We start from the raw sequence: 26,820 nt of genomic DNA on the forward strand, positions 1-26,820 counted from the left end.
TGGGGCAAATGGCGTACAACTTGGAGAGGAAGGAGGGTAAACGAAATAAAATTTTCCCTAAACGATTCCTTGCCTGCCTGCTTGCTTGGGCCTTGGGAGATGTGGTTTCCTCGCTCTCGTCTTGGCAGCAAATTGCCTTTCTGGAAAACGACTAACGGAGCGAGAAATAAAATGAATAAATAAAAAGAAAATTCACCTTAATCGGTATCCCGATACGAACGTTCCGACAACCAGCAGGGGCGCGTACATACTACGATAAAAACTTGGCAGAATGAGAATGATTATTTACACGAGGATGCGAGAATACCTACACTATGAAAAGATGGTTGATCAATCCCACCTGAAGTGGAAATTGCTCATAGTGTTAAGTACAGTTTTGCTGACAAGTGATGTTTGTAGAAATTAAGAAAACATAACTATTTTTTTACAAACACAATGTTTTATTTTCTGAGCAGCCCTTATCAATCATAGACCTTTTTGTTCCAACCATAACCAAAATTGTTTTGAACGAACTTTTAGAAAAAATCATAATTAGATAAAATTTTGAAGATGTGTTTTGTTTGCAATTTTGATAACAGTTATAATCAAACTCACAACACAGTTGTAATCGTTTGCTAGACAATCTCAAAAACCCTTACGAAAATCATAGGGGAGTGTGGGGTAATTTGGACACCCTAAGGAAATTGCTCTGCCACGGGCTGTATGGATATTTTAAAGGAATGTGGATGACACCAGAGGATAATAGAGACCATATTTGATAGAAAAATGTCATTCATTTCGATAAATTTTGATGAAAAACCCATTTTTATCGCAAAAATTAAAAGGTGTCCAAATTACCCCCACATTTTTGTGTGGGGGTAATATGAACACCCCTATGGGGTAATTTGGACATGCCTTGTGGGGTAATATGGACATACCTTGTGGGGTAATATGGACACCTTTTGTGGGGTAATTTGGACACATGTTGAAGAATAAGTTTAACATTTGATTTTTTGAGCATGTTTTTTATCCTTCAACCTGGTTTTGTAATTGCTTTATATTTTTAAGTGTTTTTTTGCTCACAATATTTCATCAAAGGTTTAAATAATGATTTTGTGATAGAACTATAATTCAATAGGAAGATAACAAATAGTTCAGTGTAGTATACATAATTTAATCATTCATTCTGAAATGATTTAAACATTGATTCTGGATTAGGCACAAGTATAGTTTTTAGTGATTAAGGTATCGTTTAGATTTATATAAATCAATCTTTATATAGAACTAATTAACCTGAAACTATCCATTTTTTAATTTTACATTCTGTGGCCCTTCGAATTTAAATAATATTGTAAACCAGCAAATAAATTAAAAATGTCAAAGAAATTAATTAAAAGCAATCAACATAAGAGTCTAGTTGAACGCCAAATGTACAGTAATCAGATTTTCATCAATTCGAATATTGGAATAAATTTATCTAAATTAAAAAAGGGGTTTTGTGAAAGTTAACATTGTCCACATTCCTTTTTGAGTGTTTTGACATTTTAAATCCCTCTAAATTTAACAAAATCCCTTTAAAAACTCAACCAACCATGAAAGTTACTTTTTTTTTACCTGACAGGTAGACTTTCAGGTATGTCCAAATTACCCCACAAGCCAAATTACCCCCATAGCATGTTCTATCATAAATTGCAATTTTTGATGAAAAAAATGGATAAAATGCACAATTTTTATACGTACATATCTCAGGCATCGTCCAAGCAACCCCCTTAAACAAAAATTGACTACTTTTTTTTGCCATATAACCCCTGCAAAACCTTATTTCCCAACCCTCAAATATTAAAACTTAAGGCGGGGCCAACCGGCCTTTGGAATCGTTTACATATTATGCCAAAACTACTTAAACTATTCCAACTTTTTTGGTTTATCCATACTCCTAGGCCATAACTAGTACTAGCCTTATCACTTAAATTGCCGTTTTCACTTTATATCCGAAGAAAACGTGATATTTAAAGGGGTGTCCAAATTACCCCCACTGTCCATATTACCCCAAACTCCCCTAATATGTGTCATTTACAATATTACGATTAATTGGGATGTGGATTTCAATTCAATTTTCAAATATTATTTAACCGGTATAACTTATCTTAAGATTTAAAATTTAAAACATGTACCACAAAATGTCCATGCCCGAGCAGACGGAAATAACCTGGGAATAACGTTTTTCGATATTTGAAAATACTAGCCCAATAATATTTAATGTTATTTATAACAGGATTTGTTATTCGTCGTTATGATTTTTTTGTTATTGGATTGTTATTGTAATAACAGACTAATAACATTTCTAGTTATTCTTCGAACAAATCTTTGTTATTATTTTTTGTTATTTTAACAACTAATCCGATCATCCCAATAACAGTTGGAGGTATTCGTCCATAACAAAAAACGTCATTCCAAAGTTGTTTTGGCTTTCAACCAATATCAGACCAATAACAAACTTTGTTATGATAACATAAACTGTTATTGAGCTCTTATGCAAAAATGAATTTTGCAAGAATTTTCCATAACACTTTCTGTTATTTTAACAGTATTTGTTATTGAAATGGCATGAATTTAGTTATTACCGTCTGTTCGGGTGCACATTTAAAAAAAAATTGTAATGAGTGTGTAAAATGCTTGTCTACGAGGTATTAAGTAATTCTTTGGATTATACGAACACAAATACGAAATTACCCCATACACTGCCTCAAATCAAGTCTGTCCCATATGTAATTTCGTCAATATTGAGTTAATGATGCCGTTTGGTTCGAAATCGTGCGAAATATCAGAAAAACCAAATAACTTTGTTCCAGAAACCCGTAGAAAATTCACTATTTCGTGAAATTCTAACACGTAGTCTTATGGGCGGAACAAATTTAAATTCCTTTTTTCTCGGCTTGCTGTTTTTACATATGGAACGGACTCGATTAGAGCGGCAGTACACCTCAAATACAAAAACACTTTTGTTTCAGGCCTAAGGAACAATTTCAGTACCCTATTAAAGTGTATTTGTAGGGGGAGAGGGGGTAATATGCACCCCCGGGGCAAAATGCACCCCCTGCTTTTCTTGGTATTTGGAAGAATTTTCCGGGGAAAAACTCATAAAAATTGGAAGCTTAACATTAATAAACCATGCTGGAAAAATTTGAGCATCGTAGTACAAAAACAGCTTAAGTTATTTGCAAAACTTTAAAATGTTGTGTTTTCATCTAATTTTCATTGAACTTTCATTATGATTTTTGGACAATATTAAAAGCATTTATTGTTATTGTAAGTATTGAGGTATAATGTTTTTGCCATAATCTTCACTTTTCTGTAGATAGATCAGTCCAAAAACATCAAAAAATGCATTTTTAATTAAATTTTCTGCAAAAAGCGTGGTCGGGGCAAAATGCACCGCTCTGAAGCTCCTTTGTAAAAACAGCGGTGTCATCTAGTGGTGACTAGTGAAAACTGCTTTTACCCGGTGCATTTTGCCCCATGTTGTGGTGCATTTTGCCCCGTTGTTGTAGTGCATTTTGCCCCAATGTTGCGGTGCATATTGCCCCGCATGGTTGTTTGAAGTAAATCAAAAATTTTTTTAGAAATTTGATATTTTCGAACAATTTTGAGGTTTTTTTAAGACTTTTTTCACAAGGATGACGAAGAATAATAGTAGTTTTAGAACATCGAACAAAATTCTTCCACAGTAATGCTGTAATGGTTGAGAAATCACAGTTTTCCCTTAGGGGGTGCATATTACCCCCTCTCCCCCTACTAGGATGGTTTGCTTCAACTTAAAAAGTAAACAAAAACATCATTTATAACTCAATGATTTATTTTATGCTTTTGATGCAGAAAGAGTCTAACGAAAACACATTGTCTTCCATATAAAAACAATAACAAGCTACCGTTTACGCATCGTCCTTGTAAGGATCCACTAACTACGCACACATGCACACCATTCTGAATCAAAGTAGCGTTTCAGTGTTCAACAAGGAACAAGTTTGCGAAATCCCCTCCGAAATTTGAATGAAATTAAAACCAAGTCACCCCTCCACACTCATACATGCCCAGGTTCCAGCTAGCCCGCTCGAAGGATAACGAAAGTTTTCCTCACCGAACCTTTCTCTCGCACACATACAGACAAGTATGTACATAAAAATTTGCCACGCCTACATAACTTTTTACCAATTCCCCTTTTCGAACACGAACGAACGCATTTTTCGAACATAGCCCATTTCGCTTGCTTGATATCCTGCTCTAGCCTACTACGCTGTCCACAGCGGTTAGTCCTTGGCGGTACAAGTTCTGAGCCGGAATGGTGTTTGTTGCTTGTCCTGTGTTCGAAGTTCGAGATTGTTGGCATGTGCGCAGACGAGCGCCGAAGGGAGTGAAGAGTAGAGAAGCAGTAGCAGGAGCAGTAGCAAATCGTACGAAGCACAGCGGCAATAAAATCCATAACAAAACAAACAAGCGGTTCACAAGTTGTTTGTTAAATGGGGTTTAATAATTTTGTTGTATGTTAAACTCATTTTGTAATTTGAACGCCGTCGAGGAGTAAACAACGTGGGTCCTGGCGCTCGAGCATGGTATCGGTGTACTAGTACTCTAGTCGATGTCCAGGACGATCGGGGACTGCAACACCACCGTACAGGGAAGAGTGAATGAAAGGAGGAACGGAATACCTTGTGGTCTGACGGATGTTTAGCGGGATTGCGTCCAGCAGTAGTGGCCTATGAACACAAGTGTAGAGATGTGGAAGAAATCAGTGCTCCAGTAGAGTTTTGATTAGCTTCCGCGTCGCGTCGGATATTCGGGTGTGTGCCAGTGTGAATCTTAAGGAAGATGATAGTATAACCGTCGTGACTAATTGAAATTGTTTGGTTTCATAGCTACTTCAAGTCACTCAAGTTTACCAGTGTAGATCAATACAAACGAAATAAACATGTCTTCCCCCGATGTGGATATTGACGTTAACGTGGTGTCCAGCCCGGAACCGAGCCCGCGAGGAGCGCTAGGCTCGGATAGTCCTCGCGGACCACACAGTGATGATGAGCAGATATCTTCGCCGGATAGTACCCATCTCCACCACAGCCACCTCCAGCATCACCCAGCCCTCGCTAGTCACCTGCACCAGCATAATGCATCTAGTCAACACAACTATCACAGCATAGCTAGTGGCTTAAGTAACAACAATAACAACAACTCAAGCTTCTCGCACAGTCCAGAGTCGCGGCTTAGTCCACCAAAGACGCCTCCACCGACAACGCCGGAAGGCGGACATCCGACGGTGGGGAAAACCTCGACCACCCCAGGATACACCAGCTTTTCTATCTCGAGCATCCTTAGCCGGAGCGAACCAAGTGCAAAAAAGGGGGGCGTCGGTGTGATAACGCCAATCCCGTCGTTACCGTTGTCGGCGGCTGCTGCGGCGGCCGCTGCTGCCGTAGTGTCTTCAAATGGAGGAGGTTGCGGATCGTTGGCCAACGGAGCAAGTCCGCAGGATGCGGCGATGCTTTCGAGGTAAGTGTTTGACTTTAAAAATGTGTTATCAATATATCGTCAGTTAGTCGGAATATTGAATAACGATCGTGACATTCCTACTCGTTTGGCAACGAACTAGGTGATTTTTTTTCGTTCACATGTTTTGTCAGTTATTTTGTGTCCATACAAAAATGTATTATGTATGGATTAAGTCGTGCTATCTTTGTTCATCGAAAAGTTGCAAATTCACTGAATTTGTGACTGGTTAGGTCGTAAGCTCAGGCGTATGAGTCGTCTCCCTGGAAAAGGTATTATAAAACTGCGACGGTAGAGTCGCTGGTTAGCAATTGGACTCACAATCCAATGGTCGTCAGTTCAAATCTCGGGTGGATGAGAGCTTACACTGAAATGAAAAAAAAGAACAAAATTTCTTTATTCTAGGATATTGTATCTTTTCCTTATTTAGCAATTGGGTTTTTTTTAAATTACTAAATATGGAAAAAACGAACAATAAAAATTTCGCGATTCAAAAATCCATTTGTTTTTTCGTATTTTTTTCACAAGTAATTCTATGTTTATTTTTTTCTTCTTTATTACACACGTTATCAACTTTAAACTATGAAAAATATAATTTGTGTTTCCAATTCCAATTAATTGGGATGAACCATTTTTACAAACATGTAGAAAATCACAACATTTAATATTACAGAAAATGTACTAAATCCACTAAAAAGGTTTTCCATCACTCCCGATATTTCATGACTAAACTGACTAAGAGACAATTTAAGCACAACATGTTGCCATGCGCAAAGCGAACTGTCAAACTGTGTGAGCGTTTTTCTCTAAACACTAGAGGTGGGCAAAATAGAGCGAGCCGCTCAAAGAGCCGGTTCGAACCATGGCTTCCAAAAAAGAACCGCGGTTCTTTTTTAAACTCTGGTCTTTTGAAAGAACCGTTCCTAGATTGAACGATTTTTAAACTTGCTATAATTATAATTTATTAAATCTCGAACAAATTGTAGCATAACATTTGTTATTGAGAATTGAAAACGCAATTCTAAATTGAAGTATAATTGCTTATAAAAATTAATCCCAAAATAGCATTGCTGCCAAAGACCACTTAAATGTTTTCAAGCTAATTTTCAGTTTCCTACTTTTCTTTAAAATTCAACTGATCGTACATTAAAGTATTACCAAAATACAAATTTGAGCATTTAAAATTGCTTAACTTGTAAAATATTATCAAAATTAAATTATCTTGTCCGATTAAACTTCAGCGTTTATAGACTTTAAAAATTAAATCAGAATGTAGAAAAGAGTTCGCCGAATTTTTTTTTCCAAATAAAATAGTCAGCACAATTTTGGCAAAAATAAACGCAATTTTAAAACTGATAGCAATTTCTCCAAAACCCTAGATTTAAGTTTGGATGCCATTCAATTATTTGAACGTTTAGGTTCAAGTAGAAATCTTGACATAGAGACCGGACATCCTCAGGGTTTTAGATTTTTTTTCAAATGATTTCCAATGTAAAATAACTTTAAAAATCACACCATTCTTAAAAATAACCTTTTTATTAATAAAAAAAAAGAGTGAAAGAGCCGTTCAAAAGAGCGGTTCTTTTTAATGATCGAACGAAAATGAGCGGCTCCTAAAAAAGAGCGGTTTTGCCCACCTCTAAACACCGAGTTGATTTACGAGTACCACGATACCTCAAGATCGGATGGACCACATTGGCTGAAATTTGGGGTGATGAATCGCAAGCCCGATTTTGAAATTTTGCATTTAAAAAATACAAAGATCAAAAGCTGCGCATAGTTTATGTGAAAAACATTAAAAAATAATATATTTTTTTAAATAAACTTTTTGAAATTTGTTCTTCGTTATGCACACGGGACCGGTTTAAAGAGGCTTTACCAGAATTTTAAGCCGATTTAGTCAAAGCAGTGTTGGGATATCGTGGCACTCGTTATATGAAACGGCTAACTACAAATAGCTATATCGCGGCAATGATACAACTAAATGTCTCCAAATTTGTTTTATTAATAGGTGAAAATGAATATTTTAATGCTCTGAAAACAGATTTTAAAAAAGTTTAAGAGTGTGCTGCAATCAATCTCTGACATTTTTGCCTTAAAAAAACTCGTTATTTTTTTTACTTAAATCAAATCTGTTTCCTTTCTTTTCCAAAAAAGGCAAATGTATTCTTTATATTTCGAAGAAAACGATTATCTTAGCAAAGTATACAAACAATCGATTTTTTTTCGCAAAGAAAAAATAATATCGAAATTTCTTGTGGAAATCTTTAAAAATGTATACCGTAATCTGGGGTGAATCGGGACTACAGTCTGAATATGGACAGCAGATTTTAGAGCACTTAAAGCTTTTAAATTTGGAAATGGATGTACACATTTTGTTGGCCTGAGTCTGTTATATCCGAAACCAATCAGAAAAATCAAAATACTGTGCTCCAACATGGTCAAAACTGCTGTCCCAATTCGCCCCATGTGTCCCGATTGACCCCAGTTTACGGTATGCAAGATTTTCTGAAAAGTTATGCTTGATAGTCTTATTTGGCAAAAATCTTTAATCAAGTTTGGTCTATGTTTTGTGGAAAAGTTTATATTTTTTTTAGAAAACATAAGGCCGATGCAAATATTTAAAAAAGTTTTTGTCCCTCGGCCCTGGCCGAGGTCAAGGGGTGGGGGGGGGGGGCAAAAAAATAAATAAATATAAAAATTTAAATAACAAGCCATAGTCTTCACATTTAAATGAAAAAAGTGTTTTAAAATGCATTTTACACTAGTTCAGTTGTTTTGCAATCATTAGATTTCAAAAAATCTAAGATCTGACAAAAACAAAAATTGTATCGAAAAAAAAGATTTTGCATCGAAAATTTTCAAAAAATCATAAGATTTTTTAATAAACCCAACAGGCTAAAAATGATTTTAAACGCAGAAGAATGTATTTTAATTTGATTTCAGCTGGTTGCACTTGAATTTTCATTGAAATTTTGAAGTTTATTGTAAAAATATTTGTTTTGCCCGCTGATTTTTCGGGCCAATTTTGAAGGGGGGGGGGGGGGGTGACAAAAACTTTTAAAAATATTTGTACCAGCCTAAATTGGTGCAAGTAATTTTACAGTACCGTCCAAAAGTATATTACCGTATAGGAACTTTACATAAACCACGTGGACACTTTTTTGGGAATATGTTACCCCCCCCCCCCCCTTCGTGGACAATTGTCCATATAAAAAAAATCTTTTTTGTATGGATCGTGGACAATCGCACTCCCCCCCCCCCTGAAGTGTCCACGTGGTTTATGGATGGTCCCATACGACGATAACTCATAATTCAACAGTCTGGCTTCTTCTTCTTCTTTTCAGTAATTTCAGTAAAATGTTGTGACAAAAAAAAAACCTTTTACATACTGCCAATATATTGAGTTATAGCTTGACACACAACAATTTGTTTTGCAAAAGTGTATGAGCTTTTTTTTCCTGTGTTGTTCAAATAGTTGCCTCTTTTTTAACTCTTAATACTTCAAAATATCTAAGCAAAAATATTTAAAAAAATATCTGCCTTGAAATCCAGTTCAACAAAAAAAAAACAATAGAAAAAACATCAATGTTTTACCACGCAAAACACGCTCTCAGCTTGCTGGACACGCCTAACCATTTCCTTCCGTTCTTCATTATTCAAAGTGCGCGCCTCTCTGCAGGTAAATTCTTGAAGGAAACTGTGGAGGGTGACTTTGCCTTGCAGCGAGGGAAGATTTCCCGCCATAAGACAAACGTAAGAAGATAAAGACGCGCGCGCGACAAAAGACGATCCGCAAAACATGATACTGCTGCCACCGCGCTTTTTTATCTTGTCGTTTTTTTTGCTTTCTTGAAGACGCTTTTGAGGTAAACTGATGATTAAGAATTAGCGTGTTTTACACAATTACCTACAATTCACTAGCCGGGTGGGATTTCTAAGATAGGAAGGGGGGCTTCCAGGTGGGGCGCTCAGATTGTCCTTCTCATTTTTCATCCCGCGTCAGTTCCAACAAGGGGAAAAAGTGTCCGAACATCTGCCGTTTTCGGGCTAAAGCATCCCTGTCACATCTTCGTCAGTTTTGCTGTTTATTTAAACAAATTACACCCAATTAGCCAGTGAGAGCCAGCCAGAGAGTACTTTTTCATTTGTATTCGCCATCGCTTTGTTCAATTGAAGCGATTATCCCACCGTATTTGCCCTGAGCACAGCACGTCTCTCCTCCTGTGTTGTGTCCCATAACTCCGCAGTCGGAGTACAAGGTCGGATTGGCGGAGTTTTTCCAGGAGCGAGATACCCCCTGCTGGCCAAAGTAGGTTACCATAAGGACGGCGGTGCATGTAACGGATAGTATTACCGCTCACATGCCATTAACTCAGGGTGCATTCAGAGTTTACAAACTGTTCCGCAAAGATCACCTCTTCTGGGTTTGTCCTGGAAGGGTAGAGTGCCGCATAGAAGTAACGATTAATTTGCCATTTTTGTTTGGGTAGGGATGATTATTTTACATACATGTCGTCCTAAATAAATATACATAAGAGAACGAGCTGAAATACTTTCAAAGGTAATCTTTGATACCCCACTTGAATGTCTCCCTTCACAAGTGGTCCAAATTGCGCCGGTTTAATCTCTACTTGACACCACTACTCCAAGGCCATCTCGGCGGTAGCATGTGGTCCAAAAGTATCGTCGACAGCACTCCTCATGAGCTGCGCAATAGTTATCATACACATAACCAAAACACCTAGTCTCCCGGGCGGAGAAAACTCTCTTTTACTTTTTCTCACTGCAACAGTGCACCAAATGAAATATATACTTTCGACGTTAAATGCGAGCAGCAATCATGGAAGAATCTTTATCAAATGAGCTTCATTCTCTCCTATCTCAAGTACAAACTATTAATTAAGTGAAAGGTAAAAAACAATTTTATGATAATATATATATAGAGGGACTTTGATTTCAATAGCTCAGTTCGAAAATTCAAAAAATCGGTTAAGGAACGGTCAATCCAAACGACAGAACAACCTCGGGCGTCTAAGTGTTAATCTGCAACTTCTGGCTGGCTCCTGTATCGCAAAAGGCCACTTTTCCTGAAACCCTCTCGCAGACAGTAGGATTTATCTCTAATGGTGCTGCTGGCTTGGCTGTGCTGGGAAGGATGGTGGTCTCGGACCCTATTTACTACCGTTTAGCACACAGAGAGCGAGCTATATATGTTTGCCGCAGCCAGGGTACACAAACAGGAGAAAAAGTTAAGCAAACATGTATTCATAGCGAGTTTTGCGGAAGCAATCGGTCGTGGTATATGCGCCTAAAGATAGACAGAAAGAGAGAGAGACGAGAGGGTAATTGCTACTGTGTGTATAATTTTGCTCCGGTTTAGTTAGGCATGGCACCATAGGAACCATGGCACACTATTCAGATGTCAAATGAAATCTTGTGCTGACAGGAGAATAACAACGGCGTACACACGAACAAAAAACATTTAATAGAAGAAGCCATTTTGTCGGGGTTTCGAGTTGTAGGGGAATGATCAAAAATAGCACTCCGAAAGTGGTAGAAACTTCCTAACAATTTGATAGTTCCGGCGAGGCGGAACGCAAACGAGTTAAGGCGATTATGGCATTCATTACCGTATTTCGGGAGGTTAGAGATTCGGCAGTGCAGATATGGCGCCTCAAGTTAGCGTTTCACATTTGAGGTGTCGAATTGAATTTGTAGGGAAAACATGGGAGCATTTAATTGGTGCAGAATTTAGATGCAATCTGCAGACCGGATGTGGCATTGGGAATCAATATGATTGATCCTTGCATCCGTACAATAACGTCATGATTCGAAATCCGGACACTTCATATCATTTTCGTTTTAGCTGGCAAAAAATCATGTAATAAGTTGGAAATGTAGAAATATCATCAGGATTTAGTATAAACAGTCAGTTTTAAGAGAATGCATGCAAAATATGTCTTTTCTAACAATTTTTCATCAGAATTTGAAAATTAAAATGACTAGTTGTGCTTCGAATCTCGGACACTGTTAAAAGCTGATTCGAAATCCGGACACTTTTGCTTCGAATTCCGGACACTCGATTTTGCTTATGAATCGCACAAATTTGGACTGAAATGTTAGTGAATGGCATTCTTTAGGTCTCAAATAAGCTGTTAACATCAAAACAATCGATAGTTTATATAAAAATTTGCTAGAATTTAAGGAAATCAAAAACATAAATTTCTGCTCTACCTTCCCGGTGCTTCGGACGCCTATGAAATATTTCCGTTGAAATGTTTCGCATGTTTGGTAAACTTATAATTTTATTTTATTTAATTTTTTTGGCATTAACTATAGCGTTCAAACAATCTTTAAATGAATGTTGATGTTAGAATTCATCAAAGAACACAGTTTTGACATTCATAATGCGAACTTATATCCAAATATTTGATAAAACAAGTTGAAGTGTCCGGGTTTCGAAGCGTCCGGGAATTCGAATCATGACGTTACATTCAAAGGTTCCAGCAAAATAGCCCGAGTAGGATTTAGTTAAAAAAGTGGTAGTTTTAAAATTCTCAATGTATTTTCGTAAAATTTACCGCTATGAAGAGGATGACTATGTGAACTTCTTCCCTACACTTTTGACAGTTTGATTCGCAAGGCAATCTTTAACTGATTACTAAATACACGACGACGTGCCACCTGAGCGATGATGCTATGGAATGAGCTCGACTCATTCACGCAATGAAGTTTCAACTACTCATTTTACCCACTATCCCACTGGAATACTTTGGTCAACTCTCCCGCCAAAACGCACCCCTCTAAAAAGTCCCCAAAGATTTACGTCTACTGGGATCGCGTCCCACCGTGTTCACGCCAGCTTGCTTTGATCTGACAGTTGCTGAAAACGCGAAGATAGCCTAAACCCGCGTGTCGACAAAAAGTGCTACCGGTCATGCGATAGGCTCGTTATTTTTCCATTTCACAAATTAGCTACAAATTAATTTGCGAAAAATACCCGCACACCACGCGGAAGAAGCGAACCAAAAAGGATTCCCCACCGATTTGGCAGGATATGTTTCTCTAATTAAAATTAGAAACGCTTTATGACCGGCTGTTGACCGTTTGCACTCTATGCACTCTTCCAGCGGCGTAGGCAATTAGTGGAAATTAAATAAAAAAGCGATATATTTCCAACCGTGAGGTCGTCAGGCTGTGGGACAGACTACACGCGCCCTTCGAATTAGAGGTTTTAGAATCAACACTTATCTTATCGGCACCATCTGATCAATGATTTTGTTGGTTTTTAACAAACACACATCCCTGACACACACGGGTAATTTCGACACGCGTCCGGCATCCCGGCGGACTTGGAACGTCATCCGGTGCGTTATCGTGATCTAATGTTTACTTTTACTTAATTTGCCGTTGAATATTAAAATGGCATTTATGAAAGGTTAATATGGTATGCTGATGTCAAATGAAAAGGATTGCCTTTTCTAACTCATTCCATTTAAATAGGTCTTTTGCATTGAAAATAAGTTGAGCCGACTCCTAATTTTTCAATATTCGATATTTCGATATGATTTTTAAGTACCTTCACTCAAAAAAATGAGTTCGCGTAAACGCGAACAGCGTTCATGCCACCGGGAACCAGGAAGAAAACTGTTCACTTTCATGGTGCAATGCACAATAAAAGTTGAACAGTTTTCTTCCTGGTTCCCGGTGGCATGAACGCTGTTCACGTTTACGCGAAGTCATTTTTTTGAGTGTTCTAATTGTTTGATGTTTGATGGCACTGTAGCTTGTTTACGTTCGCTGACCGTTGTCATGATCCTTTTTTTTTTTATAAATGTCAACTTTTACTTTTACATGACTTTCTACTTTTTTGGGATTCTTTTTACTTGAAAATCTTCAATGTTGCTAGTAAATTATAATTAAATTTAAATAAATAAAGATGATAATATGATATTATTTTTTTCGCCCCAAGTCTAATTTTGTTTACTCAAATTTATAAAATACTCATACTTGTTTTCAAACATCATAAATTCACAATAGATGCTTAAGAAACGATCCAGTGAAAATCATCAACTAATTATTTGTTGAAACAAATAATGCCAGTAGTGTTTCAAAAACAGTTTGAGCTACACTCCTGTCAACAAGCTTTTTCTTAAATCAATCACCGTAATGCGTTTTCAACGACCAGCACATTGACATCTTTTAAGCACTGTAGGGTTACTGTCCTCCCTCCTCCACATCCGACACAAAAGGCATCTTTTAATCACTACTAAACCGTCACTTGTTCGTCATCCGCCGCACAATCCTCAACGGGAGCGCTGCAATCGCTCGCCCCCTCGTCCTCGTCAACTCAATGTGTATGAAAAGGTAAAGAGGCAGTTGTAGGTGAGCGCACATTTGCTTTGATTAAAAAGCGATAAAACCATCGTATTGTGCTGTGCCATGCAAAGCGTGCTCCGCCACCGGCGGAACGGCCAAGAAGGGTGACCGGGCGGAAAAGCGCGGGCTCCGATTTTCGCCATAACGATTGCGTTTTGCGAAAATTGAAAGGAAACGCCACGCGGGATTCTTTTGATAACCATCTGCCTTTTTAACGGCGGGCGGCAGCTATAGCTTCTTGCTCTTCGGTGCGAATTCAAAGGATCTTTCTTTTCTATTGCTTACGAAATTTGATTGGAATTGAAATCCGTTTGTAACGGGAGGCTTCGAGCGGCACAAAGCAGAGTGCGAAGTGTGCAATTTTCGCCGGAATGAAGCAGCAGGATGGGGTCGTATTACCGATGTTATTGAAGAATCTCAACACACACGAGTTGCAGCTGGTCTTAGGAAAAGATTATGCAGCACTATTTGCATCGACAACAATCAATGTGTCGACGGCGCTAGCAGGTGTCAATCACTCCAACCGCAACCGCACCACGTGTCATCACCATTTTCAAATTCATCGTCGTCCTGACGGAATCGCATCAGCTATCCTGGTAGCAGAGCACCGATGTGTCTCTTCCAACCGTTATCGATTAATTTTCAAATGAGTTCTGTTATTGTTGTTATCAAAAGCTCGTGCCGTTCGGTTTTGGCTCGTCCGTATTTCGTCGTCCTGGGACGTCCCGTGCCGGTTTCCGCCGCAGAACAAAACACTGCACTTTCTCTCAAATGGTTATCGATTGAAGCCACCACCGACCGCATCGTGTCCTGAATCGCATGCAATGCTGAAAATTGCATGCACAACACGGTAAAACTACGTTTCGATGCGATGCGCGATATCATCATCGTAGTTGGCGATGGTTCATTATCACGGAGCGAAGCGCGAAACGGGACGACCGTGTTCACATGCACATTGACAGATAACAAATCACATGTTATATCGCATGTTTACAGTCGCGCTGAAACAGGATCGTACATCGGTGAGCTAACCGGATTGAAAAACGGCACGCCGCGGGACCAGATGCACGGCGGTGTTGCGGAAATCGGTGCTAACAATTCTTTCCGCAGGCCATCATTCGATATACACATGGCGTTCGTGTTCACCTGTGCTGAACGCGCATTTCCAGAGGATGCTGCAAGCTTGCCGCCACACGGTAGCCCGTATTGATCCGGTGACAATTACATTTTCCATTTTAACCCTTCTCCCACCGAGATAACCCTCCGCAGGAAAACTCGTTAATTCGTTGTTTTATCGATGTCGCAACTTTACCCGGTATTGCCCGGCGGTGGCGGTTTGATTCGATGGACGCACGTACCGTGCACAGTGGGGCGAGGTGGCAATCTAGCGGGACAAAATTAATAGCGCTCTGGGGTTACGTCCTAGAGCTTCGGTGTCTTCAGCAAAGTTGTTCAGAAAAATCAGGGCTACATTTTGGTACTAAAATGTAGTTCCAATTTTGGCCGCATAGGTGGCGCTGAAATCTAACTTTTTCCAGTGACTTCCTAGCGAGTTGGTGTCTTCGACAAAGTTCTAGATCTCGCCAAATTACGTATAGTCACCGAACATGTCAAAATTCTCAAAAATAACTGCGTAAAGTTACAGTTAGTTTAAAAAATAGTTATAATTAAGCTATGAATATTCAGTCAATCTAGCGGGACAAAATTAATAGCGCTCTGGGGTTACGTCCTAGAGCTTCGGTGTCTTCAGCAAAGTTGTTCAGAAAAATCAGGGCTACATTTTGGTACTAAAATGTAGTTCCAATTTTGGCCGCATAGGTGGCGCTGAAATCTAACTTTTTCCAGTGACTTCCTAGCGAGTTGGTGTCTTCGACAAAGTTCTAGATCTCGCCAAATTACGTATAGTCACGGAACATGTCAAAATTCTCAAAAATAACTGCGTAAAGTTACAGTTAGTTTAAAAAATAGTTATAATTAAGCTATGAATATTCAGTCAATCTAGCGGGACAAAATTAATAGCGCTCTGGGGTTACGTCCTAGAGCTTCGGTGTCTTCAGCAAAGTTGTTCAGAAAAATCAGGGCTACATTTTGGTACTAAAATGTAGTTCCAATTTTGGCCGCATAGGTGGCGCTGAAATCTAACTTTTTCCAGTGACTTCCTAGCGAGTTGGTGTCTTCGACAAAGTTCTAGATCTCGCCAAATTACGTATAGTCACCGAACATGTCAAAATTCTCAAAAATAACTGCGTAAAGTTACAGTTAGTTTAAAAAATAGTTATAATTAAGCTATGAATATTCAGTCAATCTAGCGGGACAAAATTAATAGCGCTCTGGGGTTACGTCCTAGAGCTTCGGTGTCTTCAGCAAAGTTGTTCAGAAAAATCAGGGCTACATTTTGGTACTAAAATGTAGTTCCAATTTTGGCCGCATAGGTGGCGCTGAAATCTAACTTTTTCCAGTGACTTCCTAGCGAGTTGGTGTCTTCGACAAAGTTGTAGATCTCGCCAAATTACGTATAGTCACCGAACATGTCTTAATTCTTAAAAATAACTGTGCAAAGTTACAGTTAGTTTAAAAAATAGTTATAATTAGGCTATGAAAATTCAGTCAATCTAGCGGGACAAAATTTCTTAGAAACTTTGTCAAAATTACTTAGTACTTCGTCGCATCCGAACCAGTATACGATTCAAAAACTTTATTTAGCAATTCTATGGTAAGATATTGACATTTAGTTAAACTAAAAGTATGCAAAATTAAGCTTAGATAAGTTTTATATAGAATTTCCAAAGTTATATAAACATTTATACTAAGTAGTAAGTAAACTTTATATTCAATCCAAATTATTTTTTAACCAGTCAAAGATGCCTATTTGGAGTTGGGAGACTGGATTTATGGTGATATGTCAACAAATAACTTTATGTATGTTAATTTTTCGAAAAGTGTACACATTTTTTCGCCCCTTTTTTGATTTTTGTAATAGTATTTGTTATATAACTTTTTATTGAAACCATCTTTTCATGAGCTTTTTGTAGCAAAATATTCGGCATGAGTTTCTGAACAAAAAGTACTAGGTTTCTGTCAAACTTTAAATTGTTTACATGTTTCATCACAATTTGTGCATAGTGCCCAAGGGGTGTAAACATACTTTTTTACATACTGTATGTTTCAATGCTTTTGTCACCACCCCCAAATCAGAGGTAGAGCATATTTTTTCAAAAAAAAAATAAAAATCAAACTTTCAATGGAAACTTATGTGCAGTCAGCTGAAATCCATTTAAAATGAATTGCTCTGCGTTAAAAATAATTTTGTGCATGTTCGGGTTTATTTAAAAACAATTTTAATTTAATTAAATTTTAGATGAACAGTATCGCTAAAATGTTTTTTTATTGCCGAATCTTATATTTTTTGAAAATAATGATTGCAAATCAAGAGTACTTTTGTATAATATATTTTATAACCATTATTTTTTATTGAAATGTTTAAATTCTGGCTTGTAATCTCACTTTTTATATTTCTTTTATTTTTTTTTTGCCTCCACTCGACCATGGCCAAAGTCTAATTGTTGCAAAATAACGTCCAAAACGTTACAATTTATTGAAAGATAAAATTAGGCCACTACATAAATTGTTCAGATTTTATGTCACCTAAAAATGGTCTCAAATTTCAATGAAAACACAAGAAATTAAACTAAATACCTTTTCAAACACCTAAAACAATAAAATAAACAAAACTGATAGACAATTGTTATTTTCTGTTTTCTATTATTTTTAAATACCAAAAATTTCCAAAAAATAACAGAAATTAAAAAAACTTCAAGTGATAGATAATTTTTCAGTCTTTTAAATGAAAATAACGTAATTTCATTTTTAAATAACCAATTTTGTACATTTTTAAGAATTTTGACATGTTCGGTAACTTAACGTAATTTGGCGAGATCTACAAGTTTGTCGAAGACACCAGCTCGCTAGGAGGTCACTGGAATAAGTTAGATTTCAGCGCCACCTATGCGGCCAAAATTTGAACTACATTTTAGTACCAAAATGTAGCCCTGATTTTTTTGAGCAACTTTGCTGAAGACACCGAAGCTCTAGGACGTAACCCCAGAGCGCCATTAATTTTGTCCCGCTAGATTGACTGAATATTCATAGCTTAATTATGACTATTTTTTAAACTAACTGTAACTTTACGCAGTTATTTTTGAGAATTTTGACATGTTCCGTAACTATACGTAATTTGGCGAGATCTACAACTTTGTCGAAGACACCAACTCGCTAGGAAGTCACTGGAAAAAGTTAGATTTCAGCGCCACCTATGCGGCCAAAATTGGAACTACATTTTAGTACCAAAATGTAGCCCTGATTTTTCTGAACAACTTTGCTGAAGACACCGAAGCTCTAGGACGTAACCCCAGAGCGCTATTAATTTTGTCCCGCTAGATTGACTGAATATTCATAGCTTAATTATAACTATTTTTTAAACTAACTGTAACTTTACGCAGTTATTTTTGAGAATTTTGACATGTTCCGTGACTATACGTAATTTGGCGAGATCTACAAATTTGTCGAAGACACCAACTCGCTAGAAGGTCACTAGAAAAAGTTAGATTTCAGCGCCACCTATGCGGCCAAAATTGAAACTACATTTTAGTACCAAAATGTAGCCCTGATTTTTCTGAACAACTTTGCTGAAGACACCGAAGCTCTAGGACGTAACCCCAGAGCGCTATTAATTTTGTCCCGCTAGATTGCCACCTCGCCCCACTGTGCCGTGTATAGTAGGCCGGACCTAATGGAGATTGGCCAGGCCTTTAAAAAACAACAAAGCAGGCGCTGCTATAGCTGACGCTCAAATAGTGTCCTGCGGCGGTCCTAGAAAGCTGGTGGACGACACAAATAGATGACAATCACAGAGTGTGGGTGTTGGCATGGCACACTGCGATGGGTGATAATGATGTCTGCGGGCGGGAAGAGCGTTTGAAATCAGTCTCAATTAGCGATTAAATGCGACGACGTGTGTGTGTGTGTGTGTGTGTGTGTGTGTGTGTGTGTGTGTGTGTGTGTGTGTGTGTGTGTGTGTGAGTTGAAAGGTCGTTTGTTACAAGTGCGAGAACGCTTCGTGGTAAAAGTTGAAAGAGCGTGGTGTTTGCACGGTGGGTTGTGGCTGATTAGAACAGTGGCTAACCCAGATTGGGGTTTTTTGCAGCATTAACTCAAGTTGGATGGTATTATTTGAAATATTTTAAACAGAAGAATTTGCTTAATTTTTTTTTTGATCGAGCATGGGCTGCGGAGTTTGGTTTATTGTTCAACAACTTCGACTCTGACTCCAACTTCAGTAGATTTAATAAATCCGGTTTTTGAAAATTGACGACTTTGGCTTCAGTAGGCGTGGCCGAATGGCCACGCTGTTCACTTTGTTATAGTGGATGATCATGGATTCGATTCCCATCTGCTCCAGTCTTTCATCAGATGGAGAAATAAAGCGTCGGTCCCGGCCTTGGTTGTTGTTAGGCCGTTAAGTCATTCAAGGTGTAGGAGTCGTCGTCCCCGTATAAGTACATACAACACACCAAACCAAGCCTGCTCCGGTGAAGGCGCTGATCGGCGATTGGGTCACAATCCAAAGGACGTCAGTTCGAACCCTGGGATTCATAGGAGTAAAAATAGGTTCAGGTGCTCTCCCCATTCAAGCCTTTGGACTCCTAGGTTCTCCTAGGAAACTTGCAATAGAGACCACAAAATACCTGTGGGTCGTTAAAGTGGATGTTTTTGTTTTAGTTTCAGCTCCTACTTCGACCACAGCATTCCAAAAACACCCGACTACTCCACTTCTTCTGAAGATTTACTTTGTTGGGACTCCGTCTCGAGCTTCTGAAAATTTAGTGATTCTGAGTTCCAATGCAACTCTTCAAATAGACCTGCCCCCGGCTTAATATATTTGGGGTATCGGCATACGAGAGGATAAAGAGCACGATTCGGTAGTAAAATGGTACTGTGTGCGGACGGAAAGATTAACCTCGAAATTACCGAGAGTACTTTACTCATGGTTCATCTTCAAAAAAAAGTTCATCTACCAAAAAAAAAGTACCGGTACCGAGACTCGAACCCAAGACCTTCGGCATATTGAACCGTGCCTTTGCCGTATGGGCCACCATGGTTCGGTAACTTAGCGGCGGTCATTTGTCCATATAAGCCACTCAATAGGATGAACTGTTCCAATGAACGAATGAACACGCGAGAGGACTATACTCTCGCAAAATAGCACTTTCCTCACGTTTCTTATCGTGAGGACTATCCCCTCGTTCTTTAACTTTGGGTGTAGCAACTTCCATACAAATTTGTTCTGAATTAGCCGACTACGACTCCGCCTTCAGGATTGAACGACTCCAAGTCCGATCTCAACAAATCAGTCTTCGATTTCAATTTCCCAGAATAATGTGACTCCGAACATTAGAGAGCCTGTATGGATAGCCTCATTTTATTCGGAGCTGTAATTTGAAATAAGCTTTTAATAGCTTTAATTTAACTAAAAGATGAAAACCCCTAAACTAACGTTTGCGTTTGCTTATCTCAGTCAGTCCCCCAAATTAATTCATCTCCGTCTGCACTAGCCCGGCTAACACCCCACGTGCTAACGATGTGGTTTGCATTTGTATCGTTGCGGTGCGAGTACTTAATCATTTTTTAACATGAACCACTCATAAATCATGCAAGTGGTGTCCGTTGGGCTTCTTCGGCGGGATATTAAAAAAGGGAGTGCACACATCATTGTGTTTTACGTAGTCACATCAAAGGACGGATGGAAAAGGTTACACTGGCCGGCAAAACAACACAAAATAACAAAATTGTACAATTTGAAAGTCCTTTTTTCTCTGTTGATGTCTAGATGTTTAAAAAAATGTAAAGTTGTGTGATTTAAAGACCTTCTTCATCATTTGACGACGTGCCATTCGAGCAGCATTGATATGAGGAAGTTTCAACACATCGATTCATACAATTTTAAAAATGATATTTATGTCAACCAGTGCCCACTCATCCTTCGAGCAGCTGATGAGGAGGATTGTCCGTCGCGGAGCCACGGGTTCTCGAAATGAAAGTCATTAACATTTCACGCGATTCGTCTGGTCACTCCACCGACAATCAACGCTCGTGCGGTCATTTTCCCCTCAAAACGTTCAGTTGGTAAGGGGTCAGAGGATACTTAAATTCATTGGCCGTTTCCGGGGGCCGGACGCTGGTTCCCTAGTCCTAACCGTGGACGGAAATTAGTCCTAATGGGCCAAGTGTTTAAACATGTTGCGGTTTCGCCCATCGCCAAAGCATTTTCTGATGGGTTCCCAGTCCGACTAAATAATGTTGTTCTTGATGTCCGCACTACAAATAAAGAAGAGAGAGCTATTTACACCAGCGCCCACCCCCACCCACGCTCATGACATATGCTCGTTAGCTCACGAGGGTTGCTCCCCCTTTTTTTGCCCGGTGTTATTGTTCGAGTCTAATAATTCGATAATAGCCTTTTGCCGCGACTTTTACCACCAAAGGCGGAAGAAACCCGATGGTAAGAGGGTGGTAAATTGCATTTGACATCGACCCACGCCTTCGATGGGGGACTGTTTTTATGAGGGCTCTATTTCTGAAGAGGGTTGATTTAGGCCTGAAGTAATAGTTTAATGGAGTGGTGAATTAAATTAAATCAAGATTTTTAAAACTGGTGTTGCAGGAGCTGTTCACAAAATGTTGTAATTTTTAATTTCAACAATTCAATATTAATTTATGTAAATTGCTGAAATGATATTATATATATGACCATGTTTTTTTAAACCTCAAAAAATGTTATTGTATACTATTGAATCGGGTGGTGTATTGGTAAGCGTGGTTGCCTCTCACCCCAGTTGGACTTGGTTTGATCTCAGATCGTCGCCGTCATGCTAACTTGCCGTACGTGCATTGTGGGCCATATTGAGTTAAGAACGTCATTTTGTGCAGCTCACAATGCCTCATCTTTTGATCTTCACAGATCCCCAAAAGTCGATTTCAATCCTGAGATATTTAATGAAAACCAAAAAAGCTCCAAAAATTTTTGTCACTCTACATATAAAAGAAGTTTCAATCCTGTCGTGCTATCTTGTCACTCCCTGAAAATTAATGTAAGTGCGACAAAGGGCAAAGGGATTTCAGGTCAGAATGCGTTTGACGCACGTACAAGTTAAACTACCGTAAACATTTTTAATTATAACTCGGGACTCCAGCAACCAACTTCAACCAAACTTCGGGACAATGCACAGAATGGTGTTTGTTATTGTTTACATTGCGTGCTTTCGTTTTTGTTTATTCAAGGTCGAACATTAAAACGCGTTTTTCTCGGAACGTCAAAATGGCGGGTGCGACATGATAGCACGACGACGTCGAGATGGTCCCGTGGCATTTTTCCGTTGGACGGCGAAGTAAATGCTGGCTCCGGTCTAACCTAACGGTAGTTAGTTAGTTCGTTAGTTCAGTCCAGGTCTTCTCCATGGGACCTGTCTCGGTAGAGTCGCTTGTAGGCAGTTCGACTCACAATCCAAAGGTCGTCAGTTCGAATCCCGGGGTGGATGGAAGCTTAGGTGTAAAAAGAGGTTGCAATTGCCTCAGCAATCAAGCCTTCGGACACCTACACCCAAAACTGGCAGCGCTAGTCCGAGAGAATGATGGTCTCGAGTCGAGAGAATAGAGGTACCATTCACGGACGCAGAGAACACAGCTCGAGATGGACGATAGAACTATTCTCTCGAGGTTCATTTGCAAAAAAAGTTCATCCGTCAAACAAAAAACCAAAAGTGTCGACAACGGGAATCGAACCAGAGACCTTTGACAAACCAATCCAATGACTTAGCTACCTCGGCCACCACAGCTTGGTGACCAAGGAGAAGTCAGAAGTCGATGTATGACACTTGTTGGAGATTTATTGATTCAACTAACGAATGAACTCATTTGTTATGATGGTGTGAGTTGGTACCATTATTCTATCGATTTTGGCACTGAGCCCTCAATAAATTTTGAGAGAACGATTATCTCGACTCTGAATTTTGGGTGTAGTTTCGAGTAGAAATCTCGCAATCGAGAACTCAAATGCAATTTTGTTTTTTTTTTTATATTTATTAAAAGGTTTATTTCACATTAAAACTGAATACATAACAGATTGAATTGGAAAAAAAAGATAAACTGAATGAATGGAATAGGAAATCTGAATAGATAAATATAGAAAAAATCCTTCCATTTCTGAATAAATGGAAGCGGATTTTAATCTTTCATTACAAGCGGCATCAAAACTCGTGGCAGATCGTAAGAATTTATTCACCTATTCATCGCCTTTATTTCCTTGAGTGGCTTCGATGAATAGCGGAATTATCACACCTCGTCGCCCTGTTTAGGAACAACGTCGACGTGGCAAGAAAATCTTCTTATACAGCCTACTGTGCGCGCGCGTAAAAACAAATTTTCCCAGTAGCACGTTCGGTTCACTTCCACCGCGTCGATGTTGTCGTCGGTCTTCGTGACACCGACAAATGGCGGCTCACTGAACCGTACAATGGGCTTACATCGTGCACACAACGGCCAAAAGGTGAAACTGCGCGGAGCTTTAACCTTTCCGGTGGCCTCGCTTCTGTCGGTTGTCACCCGCGGTATCGGTGCCGTCCTCGGTGACAGGACAGCGGTGACGGATTGCGTAAGCACTTGAACCGGAGCGCACCCCCGTCGTCGTCTTCAGGGATCGCCGCCGGACGGTCAAATCAAATTATAACTAGCGTGCCAGTTTGAGCGGGCCGAAAATCAATACCTGTCCGAGGACATGCTAAAGGTGGTACGTACCAACAGAGGAGAAGCGAAAGTCTACTTAGTGAGCGCGATGCACTGACCTCGTGCGACGTTCGGTTGCGTACCTGCGCACGGGGAAATGGGACTTTTACTTCTGTAACGTGAACTCCCTCTGAATGGTGTGTGTTCAATCACTCAAATTAAAAAATAAATGGTCACTTTTGCTTCCCGCCGGCATTTGCACACCCTAGCCAGCGGCCGGGTTTTAAGCTCATTTGGATTGTTTTTATGCTGGTGAGGAGAAGGAGCTAAAGTAGGTACTTCCTACTTCCAACCACCGCTCCACAACATCGGCGGCCAAGGCTAATCCGGTGTACTTACGATCAAAGGTGTAATGAAGTGAAGAAGCAAAAACGCGGCAAACGCAGGGACTAGGAACTTGGTCGGCTTCCGAAGCTAAGCTAAACACTGTCATAACTGTCATTGGGGCTGGCAAACTGTTCGGGGTTGAAATTTATGAGCGAGGTCTTGTTAACTTGTCAAGCGATGAAAATTTTATTTTTTTGCAATTAGTCAATTAGTGTAGCTTGAACGCAAACTTATTCTATTTCAACTAAGCATCTCTGTGGTCAACTTGGGACAGTAGGCCTGGCCCTGGACACGAGCGGGCAATGCTCACTTTGCATTTATCTTCTCTCATTCAGGCCATGCATTGGCGCTCACGTGAGAGCGTTTTCTTTGTGTTCGTTTATGAACCGATTCTTGTCGCTGAGTTAGATGATTCATAACTCAAAAGCGAGAGTAAGAGTAAGACCAAACCTTGAACTATTCCAAAAGGCGATAAATATGTTAAATGTCAGTACATTTAGCTAATCAATCATCTGAACTCCTTACATCTTCAAATTGCTTCACCGCAATTTACCGACAAATAATTGGTTTCAGAGCTTTTTCATTTCAGAACCACACAAGTTGACGATTTTCCATTCAACAAACAGACAAAACTGCTAGTTGAAAAAAAACGACAAAGTTGTGCATGCTCTCCCTCATATTGGCAATCCACAGCGCACAAAGGATCCACTAAACTGGCTCGGTTCTCGAGAACAAATAGTTGTTTGCCCCTTCGGGAGTACTGCAGAGGAAAAACTCAAAACAGCAACACAAATGCTGCTGCTGCTGGTACTGGTAGTGCAGTGCAACAAAAAAAAAACGTTTTTCATTATTATTTTCCCGCAATCACGGCAAAAGCCAGGGCCAAAACGCGTCGTTTATCCGCCCCGATGGTTGTGCCGCGCGCCTGGAATTGAAAAAAAGTCTATTGTTGTAATCGTTCCGCTTAAAAATGACAGCAGGGAAAATAACCGGAACGACCGGCGGATTCCGGGTCCGGATCCATCTGCCACACCGGGAGCTGAGGACAACTAATCAATGGAAGAGAGCGATTGCTGATTTTCCACTTGTAGAAATGTTTTTCCACGATGGTGGAGAAAAATGTAAGCCAAATTGACCACGATTTGTAACAAAAGGGGTTCGCCGAAGAGCCAATTGACGTCGTCGGAATGTCACACGATATATACGGGGAAGTTAGATCGGTTGGCCTACATTTAGCTGGAACATGTATTAGGAACGGCTTAATCGTCGAACAGGTTCGCCAACTGATGGGGAGGATTACATCACCTGGAATTGGTTCGTAAAATCGATACTTAGAGGTGAAACTCAATACTGGGAAAAACGATGAATGTCTCCCCCACAAAATTAAGCATTTAAAAAGTGCGAGAGCATAAAGCATGCTAAGGCGGTATTCAATTACAGGTAATTTTTCATGGTAAAATAAAGTGTGTCTAAACCATGACAAATGCTTCCGAGTGACACACTCCAGTGTTGTTGTGCAATAAGAACGAAAATCGAAAACGACGTATTCCGGCTTAGCCTGGGAGCGCGATAATCGCATTAAAATCAACTTTGTATTCACCTTCAATTTACCTGGACGGCAGCAGCAGGAGTGCGTGTTTTGCACAAATAACTTCTAATCGGGATCACATAATCGGTGACATTATATGTGATGTGGAGTGGTGCACAAATCGATCTTTATGCCTGACGTTAAATTGATTTATGACCTTTTTGTAGGGGTTCAGAGTAGATTCACACATCAATTGTGGTATTTTGCCTTCCTCACTTTACTGAGGAAAGGCTATAAAATCACTCGAAAAATGAACTTCTTAATCCGACCTCGTAAACCCACCTTCACGTATACCTATCAACTCAGAATCATGTTCTGAGTAAATGTCTGTGTGGATGTGTGTAGGTGGGTGGACAAAAAAAATGTCACTCGATTATATCCGGACTTGAAGAAAGGATTGTGATCGTTTTGGTCTCATTCGAATCCTTGGGGTCCCATAAGTCTCTATTTATAATCCGCTAGTTTAGTAAAGTACTTCAAAAGTTAGTCTAAAAAACCATTTTGAGGAAAGTCCGGAAGATCGTAAAAAGGGTGGTTTTGTAAGAAACTCCGTCATGTTATATATTTTAGAAAGGTATTCAAAAGACCTTTCCAACGAGCCCAAAACATCGAAGATCTGATAACCCTATTATTTATACACTTTCTGGATGCCGGATCTCTGATATTTCGATGAAAATGGTGTCTGGGTTCGTCATGTGACTCGCCGTTAGTTAGATAATTGAAAGACCTTTCAAATGAGCCCAAAACATCGAAGATCTGATAACCCGATTAAAAGTTATGAGCACTTAAGTGTTATTTATACACTTTCTGGAGATCGGATCACAGATATTTCGATAAAAGTAATATCCGGATCGATAATTAAAAGGCCTTCCAATGATACTATAAGATTGAAAATCTGCTAACCCTATCATTTGTAGGTTGAACATTTTTATTTTACCAAAACCAAAACTATGTTATTGTGAGGAACGCATCAACCACCCTACGGTGGATTAAGTAACGTTTTTAATTCTTGATTTACAAATCGTTCATGCAATTGTAAAACCAACATTATTATTCAGTTTTTTACACGAAGAGGTTGGAGTAGTAAGATATAAAGTAAATAAATTCCGGATTTAAGATTGTAACCGCCACACATAAGTGTGGGAACTCGCGAAGCATAACCGGGA

General features: G+C 39.3%; 1 protein-coding gene across 3 annotated transcripts in view; it reads left to right on the forward strand.

The window, feature by feature from the left end:
• The first annotated feature begins 4,290 nt into the window (after window positions 1–4,290).
• The window catches only part of LOC120425022 (homeobox protein Hmx), a 30,423-nt gene continuing 7,893 nt past the window's right edge, over window positions 4,291–26,820 (forward strand). The window contains exons 1-2 of one of the 3 annotated variants that reach the window (XM_039589392.2): window positions 4,291–4,589; window positions 4,893–5,523. In XM_039589392.2, coding sequence (XP_039445326.1) covers window positions 4,946–5,523 — 578 coding nt within the window. In that variant the 5' untranslated portion in view covers window positions 4,291–4,589; window positions 4,893–4,945. Of the gene's footprint in view, window positions 5,524–26,820 lie in introns of all 3 variants that reach the window. The other 2 variants (XM_039589393.2, XM_039589391.2) reach the window with 2 other exon arrangements.

This window comes from Culex pipiens, chromosome 1, assembly GCF_016801865.2.
Source record: "Culex pipiens pallens isolate TS chromosome 1, TS_CPP_V2, whole genome shotgun sequence".
Taxonomy (NCBI): Eukaryota; Metazoa; Arthropoda; class Insecta; order Diptera; family Culicidae; genus Culex; species Culex pipiens.